Here is a 26332-nt window from a genome sequence, read left to right as displayed (position 1 = left end):
TACTGAGTGAAGGACGCACGCTTGCCAGCATCTTCCTCGTTGCACCTGCACCGATTACGTCACACTACACCTGGAAAAGAAGACTGCCGATTATCGCTGATGCCGGCAGTCTTCTCTTCCGGGTGTAGTGTGACGGAATCGGCGCAGGCGCACTGAGGAAGGAGCTGGCAAGCGCGCGTCCTTCACTTACTACGCCTGCGCCGATTGAGGAGCGTTACGGCACAGGTGCGGGAATTCAGCAGCAGACGGGGCCAGCGGGAGGAGGAGAGCGCTCGCTGGCCCTGTCTATCAAGAGGAGATGGGGCGTGTCTAGAAGCGGCAGATACCAGCAAGTACACGCCCAACTTGCTGGTAGTGAAGAAATTTGCATATGATAAAAGTATGATTTTTACAAGAAATAAGCCACAGACAAAGGTAGGACATGTATGATTGCACTCAGCTGACATTAGCAATAGCTAATGAAAATTGCACAATGGGGGGTGACAGAAGCCCTTTAACCTTCTACAATGAAATTAGCAAAATAACTGCTATGTATTAGAATTGTAATTAAAGAAAAGAAAAACAACTCGGCACAATAAAAATTCCAGCAATGGTATGAACAGCTTACAAAATAATAAAATAATTCTGTACAACAGAGGGTTTGATTTCAGTGAGCTTCAGTCTGTTTTTCCTCTGGGGAAGGTTAGTTATTTTCCCCCGTGACAAACAGGTGGACATTCTTCTTAGACTGCAGCATCTGGGCGGTCCTCTCTGCACCCACCACTGCCGCCAGTCTCTGGGCGTCGTACTTGGAGTACAGCACTGTGCAGGTCCATGTCGCTTCCTCACCCTTGTTCCATGCTTTCATCATGTTACACACCTCGCTGTAGAAATGAGGATAAGTAGGGAGCTCATAGAAGATCAGGTTTCGGATGCCCTTCAGACTGTACCTAAGAACATAAGAAGTTCCAGTATCAATGTCAAGTCAGCTACTATAAACCATGGGCTTACAGATCTATACCCAACACCATGCATGAGGTCTGAGGGCCTCTGCCTCTTAAAGGAGCAGTACACAGATCCATAGAAACCTAATAAAAGGAAGAACTTATAGACTGAAAGGCCGCCATCAACCACAGATCAGTATGGAAATGTCTATGGAGGTTCTTAGAACTGGAGGTATGACAGACAGCAGGTTTACTGACTCTTTAAAGGGGTTTCCCACCAATGGGATATGCATGGCTTCCTAATCAATAGGGGTCCTACTACCAATCCTCAGAATAAGGGTCCATTCACACGACGATGGTTTTACGCCGCACCCCAATCATTTCTATGCCGTCATCCATGTGCTTTCTGCATCCATGCACCTGCTCCACAAATTATATATAACATGCCCTATTCCTGTTCGTTTTGCGGACAAGAATAGGCACTTTATCAATGAGGCCCACGAAAAGTGCAGGATGCACATGGACAGCCTCCATAATTTGCAGACTGCAAAGCGCATACGGTCGTGTGAATTCACCGTTACATGGCATACAGTGCTAGTCAAGTGCTAGCATACAGTGCTAGTCATAATGTCGTACCTGTCCAAAAAAATAAAAATATTACAAAAATAAGGGATTTGTGGTGGATTCGACGCAGATTTTACAAATATCATCCACATGACGCGGATTATGAAATCCCTGGCAGATCTGTTGCCAATTTTACCGGTTTTAATGGAGCTGAAACATGCAGTGCATCCACCCTACATCCCACAGGTAGCACATGCAGATTTTTCTGCAGATTCAAGGAAAGATATGCAGCAGAAATTTGCAGCTGCACGGGGACTTAAAGGTTATGGTCACCTTTGGGGGCAATTTTTTTTTAACTATTGGATTGTATTCATTTTAATCTAAAAATCTTTTTTTCAATTGGTCTTTATTAAAAATTTCCAGTCCCTTTCTCTGTACAGCCTTGAGATTCTCTAGTACCAGGTATCAGACATCTCAGCTGACTGCTCCTTATATCTGATCTCCTGACCTCAAACACTCATTATAGCTCAGTTCTTATCAGCAAGATAAGAATATGGCTTAGGGTACTTTCACACTAGCGTTAAAGTTTTACGGTATTGAGTTCCGTCATAGGCGCTCAATACCAGAAAAAAACTGATCAGTTTTATCCTAATGTATTCTGAATGGAGAGCAATCCGTTCAGTATGCATCAGGATGTCTTCCGTTCCGTCCCTTTAACAGTATTTGGCCGAAGAAAAAAATACTGCAGCATGCGACACAGTATTTTCTCCGGCCAAAATTCCGGAACACTTGCCGGATTGCCAGATCCGGCATTAATTTCCATTGAAATGTATTAATGCTGGATCCAGTACCAAGTGTTCAGGAAATTGCCGCATTGACAGATCCAGTTTCAACATGCGCAGACCTTTAAAAGTGTGAAAATAAATAAATACCGGATCCGTTTTTCCGAATGACAGATCCTGTATTTCAGTGCATTTGTCAGATGGATCCGGAAACAAATGATGTCCGTTTGCATACGGATTCCCGGCAACGGAACTGCCTGCCGGATTCTTCTAACGCTAGTTTGAAAGTACCCTTCTATAAGTGTTTATAAGCTGTTAGAGGGTCAAAGATACCGAATATACATAGCTGGCAGGTAATGGCTCTACGACAAGAGTTAAACCTTTAAGACAAAAACTGCTGAAAATGTAAAATAAAGACCAATAAAAAAAATAAAAAAAAGAGTTTAGCCCAAAATCGGTAAAATGCTATCATAAAAAAAAAGACATGTCCCTGAAGGTAGTCATAGCCTTTAACACTGGAACGGAGCAGCGTTGCAGTTTCCTTCTCAGTGGTTGCTGCAAAGTAGGAAGAAATGCAAAGGGCCTAAGCCCTCTAGTACTTAAGATCTGCAGAGGTCCCTGAGGTCAGACTCAAAATGATCGTAATGTTATAGAATATGCCATAACATTAAAAGACGGTAATGCCTCAAATACATTATGAAGGTCTTTGTAGTCTTCATCTCTCATACAAACAAGGTTATCACAGCATCTCTAGAGGAGCTTCTGCACCAGGGAATGTACTGAAGGGCGGCCAACAGGTCTGCATGTGACCATAAGGTTAGTTAGTGACAATAGGTTACTCCTCTTCACATCAAACCCCTGGGCTGAGGCATTAATGAGATGCACTAATGAGTCACTCTCCCCGGGGAGACATTCGGCTTCACAAACAAGCTCCAGTATCCTCACCTCTTGTAGAAGTGAAACCTCTCTGTGACCAGAAGGAACGGTCTCTCTCCTTTCAGAAAGAACTGGCGTGCTCGAGAGATCCCGGGTTTGTCCGTGTACTCACAGATGTGTGTAAAATTGAGCTCCTCTTTTTGTAAGTAGTTTCGGAGCCGCACAAAATCAAAGTAGGACGGGATGTAGATCAGGGTGTGCGACATGATGGCGTCTCGATACTGAGGCAGGATCTTGTTAGTGAAGAACTTAAATCTAAGAGAAAAAAAAATTGCCATAGAGTGATACACAGGGCACAGGGCGGCCTCTTTATACTGGAGAACTCCTTAATACGGTGAAGCAGTAGCACAGGACACAGGTTCTTGGGATTAGGAAAGGTCCCATTAGGTTAAGCACAGATCCCACCGATAGGCCAGATGTGTCTATTGTGAAAACGTAATCAATAGACTTGATCGTACCACACAAGAGGCAGGGGGCAGCCAGGGGCCCTGGTCGGCCAATGATTCGCTAATACAATATTCGCATAGGATTCACTCCAGTTACAAGAAAGTGGGTCCAAAAAACTGAGTAGAACACCAATAGAAGTATACGTGGTTCAACGATAAATAACAAGCTAATCGCACATCCATCATGATAGTATCAAATTGTCAATACAAATATAAGCGATCCAGTATAATACAAAGTGTAAAGGCAAATATCTATATAATACCAACCACATTATATATAATATATAATTATTATTAGGGGTGCACCGAAATTCCGGCAGCCGAAAATATCGGCCGAAAATGCACCTAATCCACTTCGGCCGATATTGTTACATATCGGCCGAAAATATGGGGTGTGGGATTTGTCACCCACCATCTGCGGGCGGGCGGTTTACTTTGTCACTGCAACTTTATTTTACCTTACAATCGTGACGCTCCAGTAACAACTCTGCAGGCTGAGCGGAGGGCGGCGTAACGTCACTTACTCACGTGACGCGCCTGCTCTGCCTCCTTCATTCATAAAGTGGGCGGAGCAGGTGCGTCACGTGAGTAAGTGACGTTACGCCGCCCTCCGCTCTGCCTGCAGAGTTGTTACTGGAGCGTCACGATTGTAAGGTAAAATAAAGATGCAGTGAGTAGTCTGCTGTGAGCAGCAGGGCCGTGGCTGTTATGGAGAGGGGGATCGGTCTATGGCACTGTTATGGGGAGGGGGGATCTGTGCACTGTTATGGGGAAAGGGATCTGTGCACTGTTATGGGGAAAGGGATCTGTGCACTGTTATGGGGAAAGGGATCTGTGCACTGTTATGGGGAAAGGGATCTGTGCACTGTTATGGGGAAAGGGATCTGTGCACTGTTATGGGGAAAGGGATCTGTGAACTGTTATGGGGAAAGGGATCTGTGAACTGTTATGCCCATAACAGTGCACCTATCCCCCTCTCCATAACAGCGCACATATCCCCCTCTCCATAAAAGCGCCACCCACAGATCCCCCTCTCCATAACAGCGCCACCCACAGATGAATTTCATTCATGAAAAAGAATTATTAATAAAATCATTTAAAAAAAAAAGTATTTTAAAAGTATTTGGGCAAAAAGGCTGTTTCGGTTTTGGTTTTCGGTCAAGGGCATCCTGAATTTTCGGTTTCGGACCAGAATTTTCATTTCGGTGCACCCCTAATATTATTATATATGATAACCAACAATAATGTGGTTGGTATTATATAGATATTTGTGGTGGTTGGTATTATATAGATATTTGCCTTTATACTTTGTATTATACTGGATTGCTTATATATATTTTTTTTTTCTTTCACATGCTATTTGATCTGTACTCTTCATAGCCATACTATTAGGCTGTGTGTATAATACTCGTTTAAGAACTCTTGAATCTGCACTTTATAGTACCTTCCTAAAAATACTTTTCGCACTTGCGCTTTATTATGTTTAACCTGCAGTTCGGTCACCACCACTGTGTTGGTGTTTTTAATCGTTTTTTTTATTTATTTGCCTATGCCAATCATGTCTGTAATACAGGTTTAATAAAAATGTGATAAGCTAATCACACATCCATCATGATTATAGTATTTATGGTTCAACCACATATACTTCTATTGGTGTTCTATTCTATGGTGTATATAGGTTCACTATAGGTGGGGATATAGGTTTGGGGTTTATGTTTCAAAAACAGGGGAGGGCAGCAAAGAGGGGTCACATTTTCACGGTAATAGAATAATGATAAATTTACAAAATCACTGCAGTGTACTGCACAGGCAATCACATGGACATGTCCCCTTATAGGGCTAAGAAAAAAAGTTATAAAATAAGGGTTAATAAAGTTTTCTTTTTCTAGTAAACAAAACGCATTAAAAAAAAAAAAAAAAAAAAAACAACCTTCACCATCTAGAAATAAAATAGCATAATTATCTTACCGAGCATCAATTACAGAGAGCACACTGTCTGCCTCCAGACGCTGAAAGACATGCGGGAGCTGCACCAGGACTTGACTAATGGAGCCCGTTATTGGCATGTTTCTTACAGCCACCTGAATAAGAGCAAATATAAAGCAACTGGTCAATATGGGGGCAGCCAGGCACCTTAACAGCCAAAGTGCTCCAATCCCTGACATCAGGCAATCTTCATAAACTTTGGATTGTTGGCCCAACTTGCCAAAATCATCAGGTTTAGGTCCCATCCACACGACCTTATTTTTGCTCTGCATCTCATCCGCATTTCATTCATTTCAACGGAACTTATGTATCTGGCCTACCTAAAGAGAACCTTTCATTTAAAATAAAAAATTGCCATATAAGTTACAACACTTTCTTCAGTGGGAGGTCCGGGTGCTAAAGACCACCATGCAGCTGGTGCACACGCCAATCGCAGCGTTGGGGACGGTACAACCTTCTGTTCATGCTCCGGTATTACAGGGCCAGCCAGGAAGACAGTGAGGATGCTTGGCCCGGTAACTTAAGGGGAGTGGCTAAGGAGGAAAGGCTGTGGTGAAACGGTGCTCCAAGGGGCTAGGCCCGCCCCTCGGTGCTCCAAACACCTGATAAGCATATTGAATAAAGTACATATTCCTCTAAAACGGAGCCACAGATTTGAACTATTTAAGTTTTTTTATTTAGTTTTTATTTTTACATAATAAAAGACCTCTAGTAGACATTTAGACTTTATTTATTTGAACCTCCCCACTGTAACTGGGACATCCAATTACACCCCCTCCCCCAAGAGAAAGGCTCTAGAAAGGTGGGACCCACACCTTTCAGACATTGGTGGCATATCCTAATGTCTGAGATGGGCCAACCCAATCTGCTCCTGCTACCAAAAGACATCACAACAGATTCACTTGCGTCAAAACCCGTTGGGCAGCCTGTGCACTTACCTGTCCACTGTAATTAAAACAATGCTTATTAAATATAGAGTTTATCTGGGGGTCCTGCAAGGCACTGAACAGCAGCGTCTGCCGATAGTACTTGGCCCAGTTACTGAGGTTCCACATGCGAACACGGGAGAAATCCACACCATGAGAGTCTTTCGGCTGCAGATTAAGGTGAGACATCAGATGCTGAAATAAGATAAGAGAAAATAAAGAAGTTATGTATGGAGTATGTAGTGGAGAGACCGAGTATTGTGAAGAACCGTGTAAGCTTTTAGATGTCTAATACCGACCTGAAGAAACCAAGCTCATTGGAAAAGAGTGGAAGAGGTCGGCCAATATGCAAGGAGATAATCACAGAATTCCCAGCCACAGCACAGAGAAGTCTTAGGCTACATGCGCACAGTGAAAAAAAAACACCTGTTAAAAACGGATAAACTGTTTTTAACTGATGTTTTTTCACTGAGAAACGAACGCTAAAAACTGTACCCTTCAATTGAATGGGGGCTGTCAGTAAGTGAAAACAGAAGAGATCGAACATGTTCTATTTTTTTACGTCCTTTATTCCCTGACCGTTAAATAAAAAATAAATAAATAAAATAAAAAGCTGTGTGGATTACCCTACAGACTACCATTATTCCTAAAACGGACATATGACGGCTATAAAAAAAACAAACATTGCACATGTCGGTAGAAAAAAAATAATATGTCACACTGAGTTTTTCATGGTTATTTTTCAACCATTTTTGCATCCATTTTCTGGCCGCCTGTCTATTTTTAATGTTCATTTTGCATCCGTCTTTCATGGCGATTAAAAATGGATGAATTTAATAGTTTTTTTCTTTTTAATAACGATCCCAGTCACTGTAGTGGCTTGAGTACATATAATGTACCCCGTGCAGTAATAATTTTCCTCATAGTGGCCCCAGCAGTAATAATGTCTCCCACAATGAGAGAAAAGAGAGAAAAAAAAAAATGGCGAAGGACCGGTGCTTTGCACAATGACATCACTGCGCACTCCCAGTGCATGAGCGTGCGGAGACATCATCACTCTGAGCGCAGGTCCTTTTCAATCAAAGAGAGGAGCGACTGCCTCTGCGCGTGCAAGTGGATGAGGTTTTTTTTAACCGCTAAAAGGCCATATTGTTCTAGTGTACCCGTTTTTAACGGCCATTTGACGGATGCAATCCTGTCTGAGTGGCCGGTTTCATTGATAGAAATGGGGGCCAAAAATAAGACGTATTTTTCGATGTATGCTGTTCACTGGCTGTTGAAAAAATAATAATTAATAGGCCCATAGACTTCAAAAGGTTCTGAAAACAGCCGTAAATTTTTTTAATTTTTTTTAAAACAGTCGCACGGCCATTTTCCACTGTCTTATATATGCATATAGCCTTAAAGGAGTTGTTGACTCTGCACCAGGAAGGGAGAGACTCTCTTTGTAGCTGATATCAGCTCTAAGACCCAAAGCAGGTGGCAAAGATATGATTACCGTATTTTTCGCCCTATAAGACACAATCGGCCCATAAGACGCACCTAGGTTTTAGAGGAGGACAATAGGAAAAAAATATCTTTCATTAGACCTAAGATCAGACTACCAATTAGACCCTTAATATTAATAAGACCCTCAATCAGACCTCAGAACAGCCCCCCAGCTTCATATATGCAGCCCGTAGCCCCCAGCCTCATGTATGCAGCCCCGCTTACCTTTCCTGCTCCAGACACCGCTGATCCTCACCTTCGGCGCTCCTGTGAACTGAGGCGCACAGCGTGAGGTCACAGAGCGCCCTCCCGCTGTGCGCAGCCACAGCAAAAGCAGACAGCCGAGGACCAGGAAGCGGTGGGTACAGAGCCTTCTCAGCTTCCCGGTCCTCCGGTACTAATGAGCACTTCCATAATAGAAGCGCTCATTAGTATTCACCCCATAAGATTCTCTCTCCCCCCCTCCCCCACTTTGAAAAATACGGTAAGTAAAACAAGTTAATAATTTTAGGTTATTGATCACTGTATAAATGAAAAGTTCTATAACTTTCTAATATTCTTTGGGGCTAACTTATCAAGACATCCTATGATACAAGACCCCATTTTTAAAATCGTTAAACACCCGTGCACCTAAATTTAGGCACATGCAGGGCTATCGGCCGAGGGGCTGGAGTAGATTATAATCTAGGCACCCAGACCAGCAGAGGATGGGCCTTGTCATAAATTAAGTGCATCCTTCAGCAGCTCAGGGGATATCATAGACTAGTGAACAATGTCGATATTTGATAAATGACCCCTTTATGTTTCAATTCATTGCCATTTTCAAGAAGTGTTTGATGTCAGTGAATGGGACCATTGGGGATGTATGTGTAATCATAACTGCGATTGTTCACCCCCATACATATTGTCACCAGCACGTGGCGATGCGCTGCTAACAAATGATGAGTTCATGTGCTGCATAACTGACTGCTCCCCTGACAAACAAGTGATTTTCATTGGCACATTTACACAGGGCAATTACTGTGAACGATTGCCTATTCCAGATAATTGCCCTGTTCGTCCGTATAAATGTTCATTCCCAATTCTCTGCCCATGTATCCCCCCCACAGTGTATTAGGAAGTTGTAGAACCTTTCTTAAAATACACGGATTGAACTTTATGTATATAAAACTGGAAAAAAAAAAAATTTTAGATCACTATAATATTAACATCAATAATTTGGTTTATTCAGCAAGCAATTAGGAAATTCTACAGACAAAACGAGGCACACTTACCAGCACATGCTCCCAGTTTTGCATCAGGTAGATATCAGCCTGATCGATGACTAGGACCTCTATAGAAGAAAGAAAATCAAAGTCCCTCTTCTTCTCGCCTTCACTGCCGATGATGGTACGCAGACCGAGAGGAGAAGCGATGATAATGTCAGAAGAGTAGAAGGGCGAATACAGTCTCACGCTCTTCTGGAGAATGGACAAACCTGTAGAAGGGAAGTGATGAGATTTAGGAATGCAGTGATGGCATCAGTCCTTGTACATCCTGGGGCTCATACTACATAAGCAAGTGGGTCAATTTTCATAAGAAGTCAATTAAAGGGGTTGTCCGGGCCGGGCATGGCATGTCTCAATCCTCGCTGGAAGTGTGACGTTCTGACTCCCCACAACTCACCGCTGCCGGCCAATCACTGGCCTCAGTGGTGACGTGTGCAGGCACGGCATGTGACCACCGATTGGTCAGCAGCTGTGACGTGCGGGGAGTTGGCACATTACATTTCCAGCCAGATTGGGACTCACACACTACGCTTAGCCATCCACAATATTTTTTCAGGGTCTGGACAACCCCTCTAACTTAATGTTTTAAGGCCGTGGGAGGAAACCACCACTCAAAACAAAGATGATGCAAACGCCAGGCAAATGTTGCCCATGAGATTCGAAACAATAAATCCTAACCATTCATTATTATAGGCTACAAAAAATCATGACCGTTGGGGTGCAGTTATTTTTTTTAGATCTGTGAAAATTCATAATGGAGTGTAATTATACACCTCTGCAGCTTTGAAGGGGTCGTCTCATCTGATGTCAGACTGGTGTCCCAAAAATGAAGAAGCGTGCACCACGCGTCCTACATTAATTTCTACAGGAGTTTTGAAAAAAAGTCAAGCGAGCACGCTCAAGCAATTTTCAGAAGTCCCATAGAAATAAATGGAGAGCGCACAGCGCAAATGGGCCACCACGCCGATCACTTTTATCAGACTGCAGGAGGTTTTCAGAACTCCCATAGAAATGAATGGAGGCCACATGCGTGGCTGCTCTCAGCTCACTTCGGGGGTCCCATTCTGTAGATAGGTGCTGGTCCCAGAGGCAGCTCTTGGCTTACTTTGGGGGTTCCAATCTGGAGATAGGAGCACACTGTGCAGGCTTCAATTTTAGTGCCTGTTTTAGAGATAAGTGTGGGTCTCAGAGATGATACCTGCACCTATCTGACTTTCATTGAATATCCTAACGATGTTCCACAACCCCTTTAAAGATTATGCAACCTGTAATACCATGTTCACAGACACTGTATGATGGCACAAAGACTCTCTATCATGCGTCCATAATTCATCGAAGAAAAAAGGGAAGCAAATGAGCTCTTAACAAGCTCTGCCTCTGATGCCACCAGATGTAAGGCCTTGTGACATGACATGGATAATAGATAAGCCAGCATCTCATCTGCAGACAGCTGTTTAGGGGTGATTGCCCCTCGTCAGTGCACAGCAGAGAGTACTGGCTTAACTGGCCGAGAGGCCAAGTCAGGATTTGGGGGTTACCATCTCTCCTTGAAGAGAGAATGCCTTAGTATCGGTACACTGCCTTTAAAGCAATGCTTGGAGCGGAGAATACCTGGATAAAACCGCATACAATAGGACACTAGCATGTATGACTTTGTATACAGAGGTACAGTACATGCCAATAACCGTATCGCAGACTGGTAATATAGTCGGGAATCATTAGCCCTTATATTAGTCGTTGCCTTCCAATCTTACCTATCCTAAAATGGTCATCAATGTTCCCAGCAAATATGGCTTCATAATCCTCAGGCCTTCTTAGATTAGGAGGTCTATCTTCTGGGGCAGAGCCAAATTCATCCTTGAATCGCTTCTTGTTGCTCACATCCACTTTCCTGCCTGGAACCTCCAGGAGACTGATGAAAAGCTGCACCACTCGCAGGGCGGATTCCCGGAACGGCACAACTATGAGGACCTGAGGAGATAAACCTGTTTAGTCGTAAGATACTTTATGATATAAATCTTATGTCTGTTGTACATCACATTCTAGTTCTCTAAATGCGGACAATGGCGGTTTCTGTTGGTTACATAATTGCATCTGGAGGAGTAAGTTGAAGCTCCAAGGTCCCAGTGCAAAATATGCTACAGGATTTTCCCACCTACCATATGCCATTTATAATACCGGTGTCTTCTTATGTGTCTGCACACGACCGTATGTATTTTGCGGTCCACAAAAAATACAGATGACGTCCGTGTGTTTTCCGTATTTTGGGGAACGGAACAGTTGGCCCCTAATAGAACAGTCCTATCCTTGTCCGTAATGCGGACAATAATAGGAAATTTTTTATTTTTTTCTTGCAGATCGGAAATACGGACAAGCAGAAAGCACACGGAGTAACTTCAGTTTTTTTTGCGAACCCATTGAAGTGAATGGCTCCGAGTACGGTCCGCAAAAAAAATAAAAAATGGAACAAACACGGAAAGAAAATACGTTTGTGTGTATGAGGCCTAACTATTGACGTAGCCATGACAAGCAGAATGAAGACATCCATCCTTTACATTTCTGTGTCTGGATATTGCAGTTATGCACTTGTTATGGCACTCCCTGCTGTTCTTTTTCAACTCTCTCAAAACGTCCACCTCATGTGTCCAGTGTTGGTGGTCACACATGCTCAGTTTCATCACCCAGATCCTCTTGAAAATGGGCTGTGGAGCGATTGATGGTACTGTGCAGTCAATAAAAATCAGCTCTAGAAGCTGCTTCTTCTCACCAGAATTGGACACCTTAGGTGGACATTCTGAAAAGGAAAGGAAAATAACAGCAGGGGGCGCCATAACAAGTATGAAACTGAAATACCTACACACAGGAGAATGTTTAAAGACAATCTGTCACCACGTTCCTGAGTAATAAACATGGTTGTCCCCCTGACGATCAGTGCCTCTGTTGCTGAGAAATTAAGCCTTTATTATTATGCAAATTAGAGGTTTGGTGCAACAAGGGTGTAGCCATTGCACCTCATCACCCCAACATCTCCCTTCCCTATCACGGTTAGCTCCGTCCCCTGTGTTCTAGTCCGTGTGCCGGCTGTACAACCCTGATGCTTGTTTGGAGCTCACCACAATAGGGAAGGGAGCTGTTGGTGCAATGGTGACATCCTGGTTGCACCAAACGGCTCATTTGCATAATAAGAAGGCCTAATTTCTCAGCAAAGGAGGCACTGATCTGCACAGGGACAACAACATTTGAAATCAGGAGACCGTGATGAAGCTACCAGTTTATTTGGTTTATTACTCAGGTACATGGTGAAAGATGCCATAAACTCCAATCCAAAAATTGCCGTTTTACGTTGTCATTGTTGTCTGTAGGACGAGCCCTGTCACACAGAACTCAGAATGAGAACCGTTTACCTTGGGTCTGGTAAGGCCCTGGTCACGCAGCTCCTCATCATCCAGCGCCGTCTTCTGATCTCTCTTTTTGGCGTTGTTGCTAAGCACCAGCGCGTTAGCCTTCAGCACATGATTGAGAGCATGAAGGCAGTAGATGTGTCGGACCTCCTCCCCCTGAGCGGTCGCCATCCTGGACGGATAATACAAGTCTTTGTAAGAGTTCATTACGGTGAACAGTTCTCTCTGTAGCGCGGTGAAGTTTGGATTGCTCTCTCCGGTAAGAAAAGAGCTGTTGACGCTGGGCCACATGGAATCCAGGGGTTTGCGGAGATATAGCTTGGTCAGATCAGTTTCTTTCTCAGATTTTAATGGATGGACCTTTTTTAAGGCGGAGGAAAACACCAACTGACCCAGCGCTGGCCACTGAAAAAAAACGGAGAATAAACTTTATTACAGCGATTACCACAGCTCAGTGATAACCAGATCGAACGCGGTCATATAATCTCCAGAATGTCAGCTCGCCATTTATTGCTACAATACAGATAGCTGGAAGGAAGATGGGATTTCTGGATCTAGGAGTAAATGCTGATAGTCTGACCATCTGCAAGTGCGTGCAATAAGCCCTTCAGGACTAACAATTTTCCGTTTCTGCGTTTTGTTTTTTTACTCTCTGCCTCTGACTTTTTCATTTTTCCATTCACATAGCTGTATGAGGGCTTGTGTTTTTACGAGACAAGTTGTACTTTCTAATGGCACCATTTAAAGGGGTATTCCCATCTTAGACAATGGGGGCATATCGCTAGGATATGCCCCCATTGTCTGATAGGTGCGGGTCCCACCACTGGGACCCGCACCTACAAGGAGAACGGAGCCGGGGAGAGTTGTGGCTGGAGGACCCCGGGTTTCCCGGGGTCCGTCCACCACCAGGCGCAGCTCCCCGCCTCCCCGCGTATGCGCGGCCACCGCTCCCATTCATTTCTATGGAGCTGCCGAAAATAGCCGGCTTGGCTATTTTCGGCGGCTCCATAGAAATGAATGGAGGGCGGTTACGCTTGTGCGGTGCGCCCTCCTCAACTTTCTCTGCTCCGTTCTCTTTGTAGGTGCGGGTCCCAGAGGTGGGACCCGCACCTATCAGACAATGGGGGCATAGCCTAGCGATATGCCCCCATTGTCTAAGATGGGATAACCCCTTTAATATTGCGTGCCAGGCAGTGAAAAAAAATATATAAATAACGCAATTCTGCCACTGTTTTATGGGTTTCGTTTTTACAGTGTTCCCTATGCAGGAATACTGACACGTTCTCTTCATTCTCTAGGTCAGTACGATTACCACTTTTATAAAGTTTTTCCTGTGTTTTAAAACATTATAAAAAAAAAGAAAAAAACAACTTTCTTTTTTTCCATTGCATCGCCATATTCTGACCCCCAGCACTTTTATGTCTTCGGAGCTGTGCGAGGGTTCATTGTTTGCTGTGCGATCTGTAGTTTTTATTGCTTTTGGAGTGTGTACGACTTTTTGATCACTTTTTATAAAAAAAATTTGAGGGGGGTCAAGTGATGAGAGTGTCTGAGAGTGACAGCCTGCAGTGTGGCCGTGATTCCCCAAGTCTCGCGCATGCGCATTGTCCTGCTGAAACTCTGCTAACAGCGGCAGCAAGAGATTGGATAGCGCATTACTACAGAGTGCACCGCGCATGCGCGAGACTTGGGGAATCGCGGCCGCACTGCAGGCTGTCACTCTCAGGCAAGAGGGGACGGTTAGGGGGCCTGGTTACCTTAACTTGAAGCAAGGAGGCCGCTGCCCCCTTGACTTCAAGCTGGCCGGCACTATAGCGCTGATGGAGAATAAAACTGAGTTTTTTTAACTTACGCAGCATCGGACAACAGGATATCATTATTTACAGGCTGAGGGCTGCTATGAGGTACTGCTGGCGGGTGTAGATGCATTTTACAGGTGACTGGTTCCCTTTAAGCCTCGGCGGTTCTAGCAGAGGCTACCAAATGAATGAAAGTCTTCCTCAGTCTCTGCACGGGGGAGTCGTTTGAGCGCAGCGCCCCCAGGGAGAAGCCTCTCAGATGCTGTGGACACAACTGACCACAAAATCTGAGGGGTTAAATGTCTGAGATCAGGACTGGGTATGGACAGCTTTACTATCTCTGCTCTTTTTTAATTAAATATTTATTATACCAATGGGTTCTGATGTGAAAACCAATGCTTGGAAAAAGTGCCTGGCGTTTCCTAAATCACGCTCAACGACAATTGTTTTGGGGGGGGGGGGGGGGGGGTGTATTTGGCTCGTGCCTCCAGATCACGTACTGACAGATCAGACTAAGCTTATGCTAAGTTTATGACCCCGGATTGATCAGTGCAATGATTTGAATCACGGCCAGAAGAAATTTGGTTTTAATGTTTGGTTATTATTCTGAACCGCAAGAAATGTGGTCTGTAAAAATCCTTTACATCAAAACCCATTGCCAATCCGAAATCTGAATAACCAAAATGCCTGAGGGTGCCAAAAAGCTTACAAGATTGGGATCACTTGTCATTTTGAAATCTAGGAATCGGGCTGAGATTTTCACCACTTATTTGAGGAGAATGGGAAGATTTGAGTCATGACTAATAAGGGTTGTGCTTTACCTTCAGAGATGAAGATGTTTTAGGGTTGGCTGTGATCTGGTTAACATCGTCTTCTTCTAGTTCTCGGTCAATGTGTTTTTTAAATGGATCTGAAGAAAGGAGAAGAAACAACATGAGCGTTATCTACATATATTCTTTACATCTCCGACTTTCTCATTTAAAGGGGCTGTCTGGTTTCAGGAGGAAACCTGACAACACAGGGGATCATCCTGCAATAAAGAAGTGATCATTACTCACCTGGCAGATTCTGCGTTGCCCCTCTGGTTTCCCCTAGCCTAGATCTGTTAACCTGGCTGCAACAGCGACATCACTGATAGCACAAGACTGCTGCAGCCAATCACTGGCCTCTTCAGTGCACCGCTGAGGCCAGTGATTGGTTACAGCGGTCACGTGTTGTCAACATGGTGTCACCACTGCAGCCAGGTAAACAGATGTCGGCCAGGAGACCCAGAGTGGCAGCGGGATCTGCCAGGTAAGTAATGATCACTTCTTTATTGCAGAGTGATCCCATGTTGTCCAGTTTAGAGTTGTTGCAATGCCAAATTTTTGATTCGGTTTCGAATCCATAAAAAAGTATTGCGAAACTCTATACCATTCGATACCACGTGAAAAAATAAACCAAAAAAGCCACATGCATTCCGCATTTTAAAAAATGGCGAATCACACAGTTTTTATTTATTTTTTCTGTTCCGGCATTCACCGCATAAATTTTTTTAATATTTTAATAGCTTGGACTTTTCTGACGTGGCGATATGTGATATGTTTATTTATTGTTATTTATTTACATTTTATATGTGAAATTGGGAAAGGGGGTGATTCATACTTAAAGGGATTCTGTCACCTCGTATAACACAAATTCAGATTTTCAGCCAGTCATGCTCCACAGCTTACCTTCTTACCTTGCATCGGCTGTGCTGTTTTTTATTGTAATCCGTCCAGCAGTTTTGGAGAAACGACTTTTATAAAACCCTAAAAGGTGCCCAGAGGGGCGTTATGTTCCCCTTTGTGTGCCCAGTAACGCCCCTCTTACAGTGCCCAAAACGCCTTCCTCCAGAATCCCTAACCGCCCACAGCGTCTCATCCCTCTCCTCCCCCTCCCTGACGGCCGAGCGAAGTCTCGCGCGAGCATCGGACGTCACTGGGCTCGGCGCATGCCCAGTGACGACGATGAAGCTCCTGCCCTCAGTCTCCAGCAAATCGCACTGGCGCAGCCCTCAGTGGGTACTGCGTCTGCGCGAGACTTCGCTCGGTCGTCAGGGAGGGGGGAGGAGAGGGATGAGACGCTGTGGGCGGTTAGGGATTCTGGAGGAAGGCGTTTTGGGCACTACTGGGCACACAAAGGGGAACATAACGCCCCTCTGGGCACCTTCAGGGTTTTATAAAAGTCGTTTTTCTGCAAAACTGCTGGACGGATTACAATAAAAAAACAGCACAGACGATTCAAGGTAAGCCGTGGAGCATGACTGGTTTAAAATCTGAATTTGTGTTATACGAGGTGACAGAATCCCTTTAATATTCTGGTGGGTTTTTTTTTTTTTACTTTTTATTTAATAACCATTTCCCCCCTTAGGGGCCAGAACCTGGGATCTTTTATCCCTTCTCCTATTCCCCCTGATAGAGCATTATCAGGGTGAATAGAACTTCACACTCTCCCTGCTGCTCTGTGCTTTGTGCACACAGCATCAGGGATGTTACCATGGCAGCCAGGGCTTCAGTAGCGTCCTGGCTGCCATGGTAACCGATCGGAGCCCCAGGATTACACTGCTGGGGCTCCGATCAGAAGCTGCCACTGCACCACCAATGAGGGGGAGGGGAGAGGACCCTGTGGCCACTGGCACCAATGATTTTAAGAATGGGGGGAGGGGGCACTGTGCCAATAATTTTAGGGGGGGGGGGGGGGCGCACTGTGCCACCAATGATAATTACCCCTTAATACAGGAGGTGGGTACTGGCAGATCAGCAGCAGTTAACCCCTCAGGTGCCGCACCTGAGGGGTTAACTGCCGCTGATCGCAGCTCCCTGTCAGGGGCAGGGTGCCGGCAATGCGATTCTGCTGCCGGCACCCGCCTCCTGTATTATGTGTTAAATACTTCTTTATACGAGTCCAGACTAAGTAGCAGGCTACACAGAGCGGCGCCCAGAGATGTCCCTGCACTTACCATTATTCCTGGGCGCCGCTCCGTTCGCCTGCAGTGCCCCATTACTGTCTCCTCTCCTGCTCCATATGCCAATTACTATCGGAGCGATGGGGAGGAGACATCAGCTTCTCTAGTGGGCGTTCCTTCTCCCTGCGCTGCGATGGGACAGTGCACTGCAGGGTGGAGGAGAGGCGGACGCACTGCGCCCAGGAATAATGGTAAGTGCTGGGACATCGCTGGGCGCCGCTCTGTGTAGTATCATTGGTGGCGCAGTGCGTCCGCCTCTCCTCCACCCCTCTCTCCGTTCATTGGTGGAAGCAGCAGCACAGGGGGAGGGAGAACTGCTTCCTTCTCCTCTGTGCTGCTGAGAGAACATGAGTGCGCCGACAGCAGCGCGCTCATGTTCAGAGATACTAGACTGTATTGAAAAAATGGAAATCCCAGTAAAGTATCGATACCGGGACAAAAGTATCGATTGGGTATCGAAATTTCAATACCCGCAACAACCCTAGTCCAGTTTCCTTCTGAAACCAGACAAACCATTTAAAGGGGCATTAACCTTAAAGACTATGTTACGATGGGTTCAGGGATTTTTCTAGCCCATCAGTTGGCTTTATGCTGCAGAATCCCATCTCCCGTTTTGGATATGCTATCAATGTGTGATCGGTCGGAGTTCACAGAGTGCTGCTGCCACGTTGTACGCATGATTGGCTGAATTTCCAACAGGCAGACCCCCCCCACGAGATCAAATACCGATTGCATATTCTGTATCTTAGAAGACGTCTTCAAAAATGCAGAGTATTATCAGCCTCATCTGGCTGGGGAAAACCTGACTATGGTTTATTAGGTGACTGACAGATAGACCCCTGTCTCCATAATCACTACTTTCTTTCTTATAATGTTTTCCTCACCTCTCAGCAGCCTGCAGGTTCCCCATAAATGGTCAGACACCTCATCAGGCCCCCCAAGTCATGTCTAGTGTAAAACTAATAATAATAGCCATACGGGAAGGGGTACAGCTGCCGTGCCTCAAGATCTCGGTGCAGCAGTATAAGGGAGGAGACACCTGACAGGTTCAGAACACACAGCAACGGAAGAGCCCACCCAGCTCCTCTGCTGTCCATGGCCTGAGCTGCAATACCAGACATGGCCCATGTACAAGAGTGGCGCTGTTCCTGGGGGGGGGCTGCTCCTTTATTCTAATCCCGGACAAGCCTTTAACGTCTGTATTGAAATCAGATTGGATAATATAGGATTACCTTCAGAAGTTATCACAGAGGGCTCTGCAGTCTCATTCTTCTGGCCTTCTGCATCTTCTTCCAAGAAATTGGCTTCTAAACTAAATTTAGTTTCATGTTTGCTGTCTGTGAATTCCTCTCCGTCTTCCTGAGCTGGATCTCCAGGTTCTGTCGGCTTGTCGTCATCATCACCCCGCTCCTCACCCTTAGCGACATGCTCTAAAACAAGACACACACACTCAGTGTAAATCCTTCAAACTGGAACAAAAAAAAACAACTAATTTTGAATGAAAAGAAAAGCACTATTTTTAGGGCCAGAGTCCAGATTTAAAGGGCAAGGAAGTTTTAAAACTGCAGGTCATACAGCATGCTGGGAGTTAAATGGTATCTAGAGTAATGGACGTGGTGAGTTCCTACCTTCTTGGACATCCTCGTCCCCTTCTGCCTCTTGCTCTTCTTCACTGTCCTCTTCTTCTGTATTAGAGCTCAACGGCTCATTCTCATCCTGCATTTGATCCTCATCATCCACCTCTTCCTCTTCATCATCATCCTCCTCCTCCTCCTCCTCCTCATCAGAGACATTCTTTAATGTTGCCAGCAGCTTCTGATACATGTTGGCTTTCTCTTCTTCACTCTCAGCCTCACTCTCTGAATGTGACTCATTCTCAGAACCATCAGGCTAAAAGAAAGAAAATCATTTGATCAACCCATCAGATCAACCCAATGACCCAGTCACAAGGCAATGTATCGGGACATCATTGCTGCAACCGGAAGCAGAGAACGGTATTGGAATGGAAGCCTCAGAACAGGCGCTGTGGGGGAATCGGCGAGGTATGGTGTTTTTTTTCTTTCATTCGTTACCTTAGAGAGAGGCGTCTGGACACTTCCTGATTTGGTTAAACGAGTCTGATCCTACATTAGGCTCTCTTCCATCTCCTAGTTATTAAAGGGGTTGTTAAGGACTATCCTAAGGATAGGTCATCAATATGAGATCAATGGGAGTCTGACACCCATCACCCCCGCCGATCAGCTGACTGAAAGAGTCATAGCCCTCAGAGGAGCGCTGCAGCCTCCTCACAGCATACCAAGCACAGCGCCGTACATTGTATAGTGGCTGTTCTTGGTATTGCAGCCCAGGTCCTTTCACTTGAATGGGACTAAGGCTGAGTTCAGCACACAACTGAGCCGAACGGAGCCTACGGACCCCATAGACTATAATAGGGTCCATAAGGTTTCCGCTCAGATGATGATTTTGGAGCGGAGACAAATGTTGTGCGCGCAGGACTTTTGTCTCCGCTCCAAAATCATCTTCTGAGCGGAAACCTAACAGACCCCATTATAGTCTATGGGGTCTGTAGGCTCCGTTTGGCTCAGTTATGTGCCGAATCCGTCCTTTCCGTTCTCCTGTAACGGAGCAGGAGAATGGAAAGGCTGAACGCTGATGTGAACTCGGCCTAAGCTGCACATAATGCATGTGACGTCACTGGCCAAGCAAGAGACTGTGATGCTCCATGGAGTGCTGGAGCCTCTTCAGACATTTACGATGAGCTGCAATACCAAAGACAGTCCATGGACAGAAGGTTTTTTTTGTTGTTTTTTTTTTACTGAGCAACCATTTTAATAATATACAGAATGTACGTTATGTTAGCATAGAGGCGCCAGGATTATGATACATTCACATCTCCGTTAGAGAGAAGAAAAAGCGCTGCACACAGATATCTATTGAGCAGAAACCCGCCATTTATGCTGGAAAGCAGCCGTATCACCGCCAGATCCCATTATAATCAAAAGGGAACCAGCGGTGATCTGTTGAATCTGGCAACCTTGCATCTGGTGAACACCGTCCAGGCTGTTCTCTGCCGGATTTGAATGTAGCCTTAGAGTACAGAGGCTGATGAGATTACAATGCGACAGTTTACTCACCAGCTCGACCAGCTGCGTTCTCTCTTGTACATTTGAGACTCTGTAATAAGCAAACAATAACCGATTTTATTCCAGTGCTTGAAAATGCAAAACTGAGGCACAATTAAACACATTTAAAGGGGGCGTCCAGTGGCATTACTATATAGATATGGATCACAGGGGGTAAAGGGACATTCTGGTTATAGCAAGTTATCCCCTATCCACACGGGATAACTATCAGATTGGTGGGGGTCCCATCATTTCTATGGGCGCGCCAGAGATAGCCAAGTACAGTCCTTGACTATCTTTGGCATTCCCATAGAAATGAATGGAGCAGTGGCACGTTTTTCCCACCAACCGCTCCGTCCATTTTAGTAATGGGCACCCATTCTCGTGATCTGTGGGGGTCCTATCAGTAGTAGGAGATAACTTGTTATAGCCGGAATACCCACTGATTCCCTGATGCTGCCACCAATTCAGCACTGCTTCAGTCCCCACTTCCTGACACAGCTCAGCTTGCCGGAAATGCCCGAAAAAGCCTGCTCAGCCTGCTATTCAATGAGGCAGCTAAGCACTATGGCCAAGGACTATCTGACCAGGCCTTTCCTCCAGAATGTTGACTCGTGAAGTGGAGAGCGGATTGGCGAGGGGACAATATGGCTTCCTTATCTTTTTATTCATCTTTACCCACTTTGAGCGATATAAAAAAAAAAAAGTATAAATACCTCTGAAACAACCTTTTAATAAAGCTACTTTAACATTAGCTTTTTTTGCGGATCCGTCATGGATCTGCAAAAACGCTTCCGTTACCATAATACAACCGCATGCATCCGTCATGAACGCATCCGGTTGTATTATGTCTTATATAGCCATGACGGATCAGTCATGAACTCCATTGAAAGTCAATGGGGGGACAGATCAGTTTTCTATTGTGTCAGAGAAAACGGATCCGTCTCTATTGACTTACATTGTGAGCCAGGACGGATCCGTCTTGCTCCACACCACATCGCGGACAGAAAAACTCTGCTTGCTGCGTTATTCTGTCCGCAACGGGAGCGCAACCAAACGGAACGGAATGAATTTTGGTGCATTCCGTTTTGTTCAGTTTTGTCCCCATTGACAATGAATGGGGGAAAAAACTGAAGTGTTTTCTTCCGGTATTGAGATTCCGTGATGGATCTCAATAGCGGAATTGAAAACGCTAATGTGAAAAGTAGCCTTAAGCCTCATTCTGCAGTCTGGAAAAAACAGATTCACAAAAAAAATATGGATGAAGTCCGTGTGCATTCCGTATTTTGCGGAACGGAACAGCTGGCCCCCAATAGAACAGTCCTATCCTTGTCCGTAATGCGGACAATAATAGGACATGTTCTATTTTTTGGCGGAACGGAAATACGGGCATACGGAAACGGAATGCACAGGGAGTAACTTCCATTTTTTTGGCGGACCCATTGAAATGAATGGTTCCGTATATTGTCCGGAAAAAAAAATAAACTGAACGGACACTGAAAGAAAATACTTTTGTGTGCATGAAGCCTTAACTGTAAGGAACTTATTTTAGGATTCTCACCAGCTTTCCTAATAAGCCACCTAAAATACCCATAATCCCCAGTACCGGCTCTCTCCTCTCCTGACAAGTCTGTTTTTAGCAAATACTTATATTCCCCAAAAAATAACAATTCTAGAGCATCTTTTCAGGGTGTTACCATTTTCCTTATCAATTGGGTCCAATCATTCTGTGTAGATAGCGGGGACACATATGTACATTTCCAGGAGGAATACTGGAGGATCAGCACAATGGACAGATCTAAGACTGGATGCGTCAGAAAGGTTATTTAATGGAGGGTGCCAAGATCTCACGTCACAGCACACAAGGCATGCCGATAACTGTCACAGCCACAACGAACAAGACAAATATTTCTCGTGGCATAGTGGTCGTCATCATCACTTAACCACCTCAGCCCCCAGTGCTTAAACACCCTGAAAGACCAGGCCACTTTTTACACTTCTGACCTACACTACTTTCACCGTTTATTGCTCGGTCATGCAACTTACCACCCAAATGAATTTTACCTCCTTTTCTTCTCACTAATAGAGCTTTCATTTGGTGGTATTTCATTGCTGCTGACATTTTTACTTTTTTTGTTATTAATCGAAATTTAACGATTTTTTTTGCAAAAAAATGACATTTTTCACTTTCAGTTGTAAAATTTTGCAAAAAAAACGACATCCATATAGAAATTTTGCTCTAAATTTATAGTTCTACATGTCTTTGATAAAAAAAAATGTTTGGGTAAAAAAAAAATGGTTTGGGTAAAAGTTATAGCGTTTACAAACTATGGTACAAAAATGTGAATTTCCGCTTTTTGAAGCAGCTCTGACTTTCTGAGCACCTGTCATGTTTCCTGAGGTTCTACAATGCCCAGACAGTACAAACACCCCACAAATGACCCCATTTCGGAAAGTACACACCCTAAGGTATTCGCTGATGGGCATAGTGAGTTCATAGAACTTTTTATTTTTTGTCACAAGTTAGCGGAAAATGATGATTTTTTTGTGACAAAAAATAAAAAGTTCTATGAACTCACTATGCCCATCACGAAATACCCATATTCCAAAGAGCACCTTTCGGATTTCACAGGTCATTTTTTACAGAATTTGATTTCAAACTCCTTACCACACATTTGGGCCCCTAGAATGCCAGGGCAGTATAACTACCCCACAAGTGACCCCATTTTGGAAAGAAGACACCCCAAGGTATTCAATGAGGGGCATGGCGAGTTCATAGAAATTTTTTTTTTTTGGCACAAGTTAGCGGAAATTGATATTTTTAATTTTTTTCTCACAAAGTCTCCCGTTCCGCTAACTTGGGACAAAAATTTCAATCTTTCATGGACTCAATATGCCCCTCACGGAATACCTGGGGGTGTCTTCTTTCCGAAATGGGGTCACATGTGGGGTATTTATACTGCCCTGGCATTCTAGGGGCCCTAAAGCGTGAGAAGAAGTCTGGAATATAAATGTCTAAAAAATTTTACGCATTTGGATTCCGTGAGGGGTATGGTGAGTTCATGTGAGATTTTATTTTTTGACACAAGTTAGTGGAATATGAGACTTTGTAAGAAAAAAAAAAAAAAATTCCGCTAACTTGGGCCAAAAAAATATCTGAATGGAGCCTTACAGGGGGGTGATCAATGACAGGGGGGTGATCAATGACAGGGGGGTTGATCAATGACAGGGGGGTTGATCAATGACAGGGGGGTTGATCAATGACAGGGGGGTTGATCAATGACAGGGGGGTTGATCAATGACAGGGGGGTTGATCAATGACAGGGGGGTTGATCAATGACAGGGGGGTTGATCAATGACAGGGGGGTTGATCAATGACAGGGGGGTTGATCAATGACAGGGGGGTTGATCAGGGAGTCTATATGGGGTGATAACCACAGTCATTGATAATGCCCCTGTAAGGCTTCATTCAGACGTCCGGATGCGTTTTGCGGATCCGATCCATCTATCAGTGCATCCGTAAAAATCATGCGGACGTCTGAATGGAGCTTTACAGGGGGGTAATCAATGACAGGGGGGTGATCAGGGAGTCTATATGGGGTGATCACCACAGTCATTGATCACGCCCCTGTAAGGCTTCATTCAGACGTCCGGATGCGTTTTGCGGATCCGATCCATCTATCAGTGCATCCGTAAAAATCATGCGGACGTCTGAATGGAGCTTTACAGGGGGGTAATCAATGACAGGGGGGTAATCAATGACAGGGGGGTGATTACCACAGTCATTGATCATGCCCCTGTAAGGCTTCATTCAGACGACCGGATGCGTTTTGCGGATCCGATCCATGTATCAGTGCATCCGTAAAAATCATGCGGACATCTGAATGGAGCTTTACAGGGGGGTGATCAGGGAGTCTATATGGGGTGATCACCACAGTCATTGATCATGCCCCTGTAAGGCTTCATTCAGACGTCCGGATGCGTTTTGCGGATCCGATCCATCTATCAGTGGATCCGTAAAAATCATGCGGACGTCTGAATGGAGCTTTACAGGGGGGTAATCAATGACAGGGGGGTGATCAGGGAGTCTATATGGGGTGATCACCACAGTCATTGATCACGCCCCTGTAAGGCTTCATTCAGACGTCCGGATGCGTTTTGCGCATCCGATCCATCTATCAGTGGATCCGTAAAAATCATGCGGACGTCTGAATGGAGCTTTACAGGGGGTTGATCAATGACAGGGGGGTAATCAATGACAGGGGGGTGATCAGGGAGTCTATATGGGGTGATCAGGGGTGATTAGGGGTGATCAGGGGCTAATAAGTGACGGGGGGGGGGGGGGGGTGTAGTGTAGTGTAGTGGTGCTTGGTGCTACTTTACTGAGCTACCTGTGTCCTCTGGTGGTCGATCCAAACAAAGGGGACCACCAGAGGACCAGGTAGCAGGTATATTAGACGCTGTTATCAAAACAGCGTCTAATATACCTGTTAGGGGTTAAAAAAAACACATCTCCAGCCTGCCAGCGAACGATCGCCGCTGGCAGGCTGGAGATCAACTCTCTTACCTTCCGTTCCTGTGAGCGCGCGCGCCTGTGTGCGCGCGTTCACAGGAAGTCTCGCGTCTCGCGAGATGACGCGTATATGCGTGACTGTGCGCAGGGCTGCCACCTCCGGAACGCGATCCTGCGTTAGGCGGTCCGGAGGTGGTTAAAGGGGTCGTCTCACTTCAGCAAATGGCATTTATCATGTAGAGGAAGTTAATACAAGGCACTTACTAATGTATTGTGATTGTCCATTTTGCTTCCTTTGCTGGCTGGATTCATTTTTCCATCACATTATACAAGGCTTGTTTCTATGGTTACAACTAGGGATGAGTATCCGAAGTCGATTCACATAAAACTTAGTTTGAACACTGTACAGAGCGAGCGCTCCGTACAGTATTAGAATGTATTGGCTCAGATGACTTTGGGTAATAACTTCAAAAATGTATTTCTACTGTTAAAAACTTTTTCCTAAACTCGGTTTTGGTTCTAAGTGGTACCTTGGAACCAAACCAGTGTTCGGGAAAAGGTTTTTAACAGTACAAATTCATTTTTTTAAGTTATTACCCAAAGTCATCGGAGCCAATACATTCTAGCGCTCGCTCCGTACAGTATTCACAATGTTTCATCCGAAGTCGATTCGCTCATCTCTAGTTACGACCACCCTACAATCCAGCAGCAGTAGTGGTCGTGCTTGCACAAAAACAGTAGCTCACGTGCACTCTCGCAGTCTCGGCTGACTCTTTTTCCAATAGTGTGCAAGCACGACCACCGCCGCTGGATTACAGGGTGGTCGTAACCATGGTAGCGAGCATTATATAATGTGATGGAAAAAATTAATCCAGGAAACAAAGGAAGCAATATGGACAATCACAATACATTAGTAGTTGCTTTGTATTCACTTCCTCTACATGATAAATGCCATTTCCTGAAGTGACACAACTCCTTTAAGTAGGTGGACATGCGGCAGTCTCCTACCAGAGAATATCTCTCCAGTCCTCACTTACTTGTCATAAAAAGGATGCTGTTCCCCGAACTCCTTCAGATGCTTCTTCTGCTTCTTGGTCAGGGAGCTGACATCCTCATCTCTTCTCCTTCTCTTCCCCATATTGTGCTTTCTGTTACACGTGGGTTACTACGCATGCGCATTTGGGCAAGCGTC

The 26332-nt window shown here is 44.9% G+C and overlaps 1 protein-coding gene across 1 annotated transcript; it reads right to left on the bottom strand.

Moving 5' to 3' along the window:
- Positions 1-570: 570 nt before the first annotated feature.
- UTP25 (UTP25 small subunit processor component) lies at positions 571-26332 on the bottom strand. The gene is made up of 12 exons (XM_040430368.1): positions 26178-26332; positions 20640-20679; positions 19134-19395; positions 18738-18935; positions 15341-15429; positions 12724-13125; positions 11074-11290; positions 9326-9528; positions 6576-6758; positions 5620-5732; positions 3215-3460; positions 571-929 (listed from the first exon to the last, which is right to left on the bottom strand). Exons 1-12 carry the CDS (start codon positions 26276-26278, stop codon positions 683-685), a joined length of 2301 nt encoding a protein of 766 aa, XP_040286302.1. The 5' UTR covers positions 26279-26332; the 3' UTR covers positions 571-682.

This window comes from Bufo bufo, chromosome 4 (assembly GCF_905171765.1).
Source record: "Bufo bufo chromosome 4, aBufBuf1.1, whole genome shotgun sequence".
Lineage (NCBI taxonomy): Eukaryota > Metazoa > Chordata > Amphibia > Anura > Bufonidae > Bufo > Bufo bufo.
Note: the sequence above shows the minus strand (reverse complement) of the source record. Positions and strands in the feature narration are given on the sequence as shown.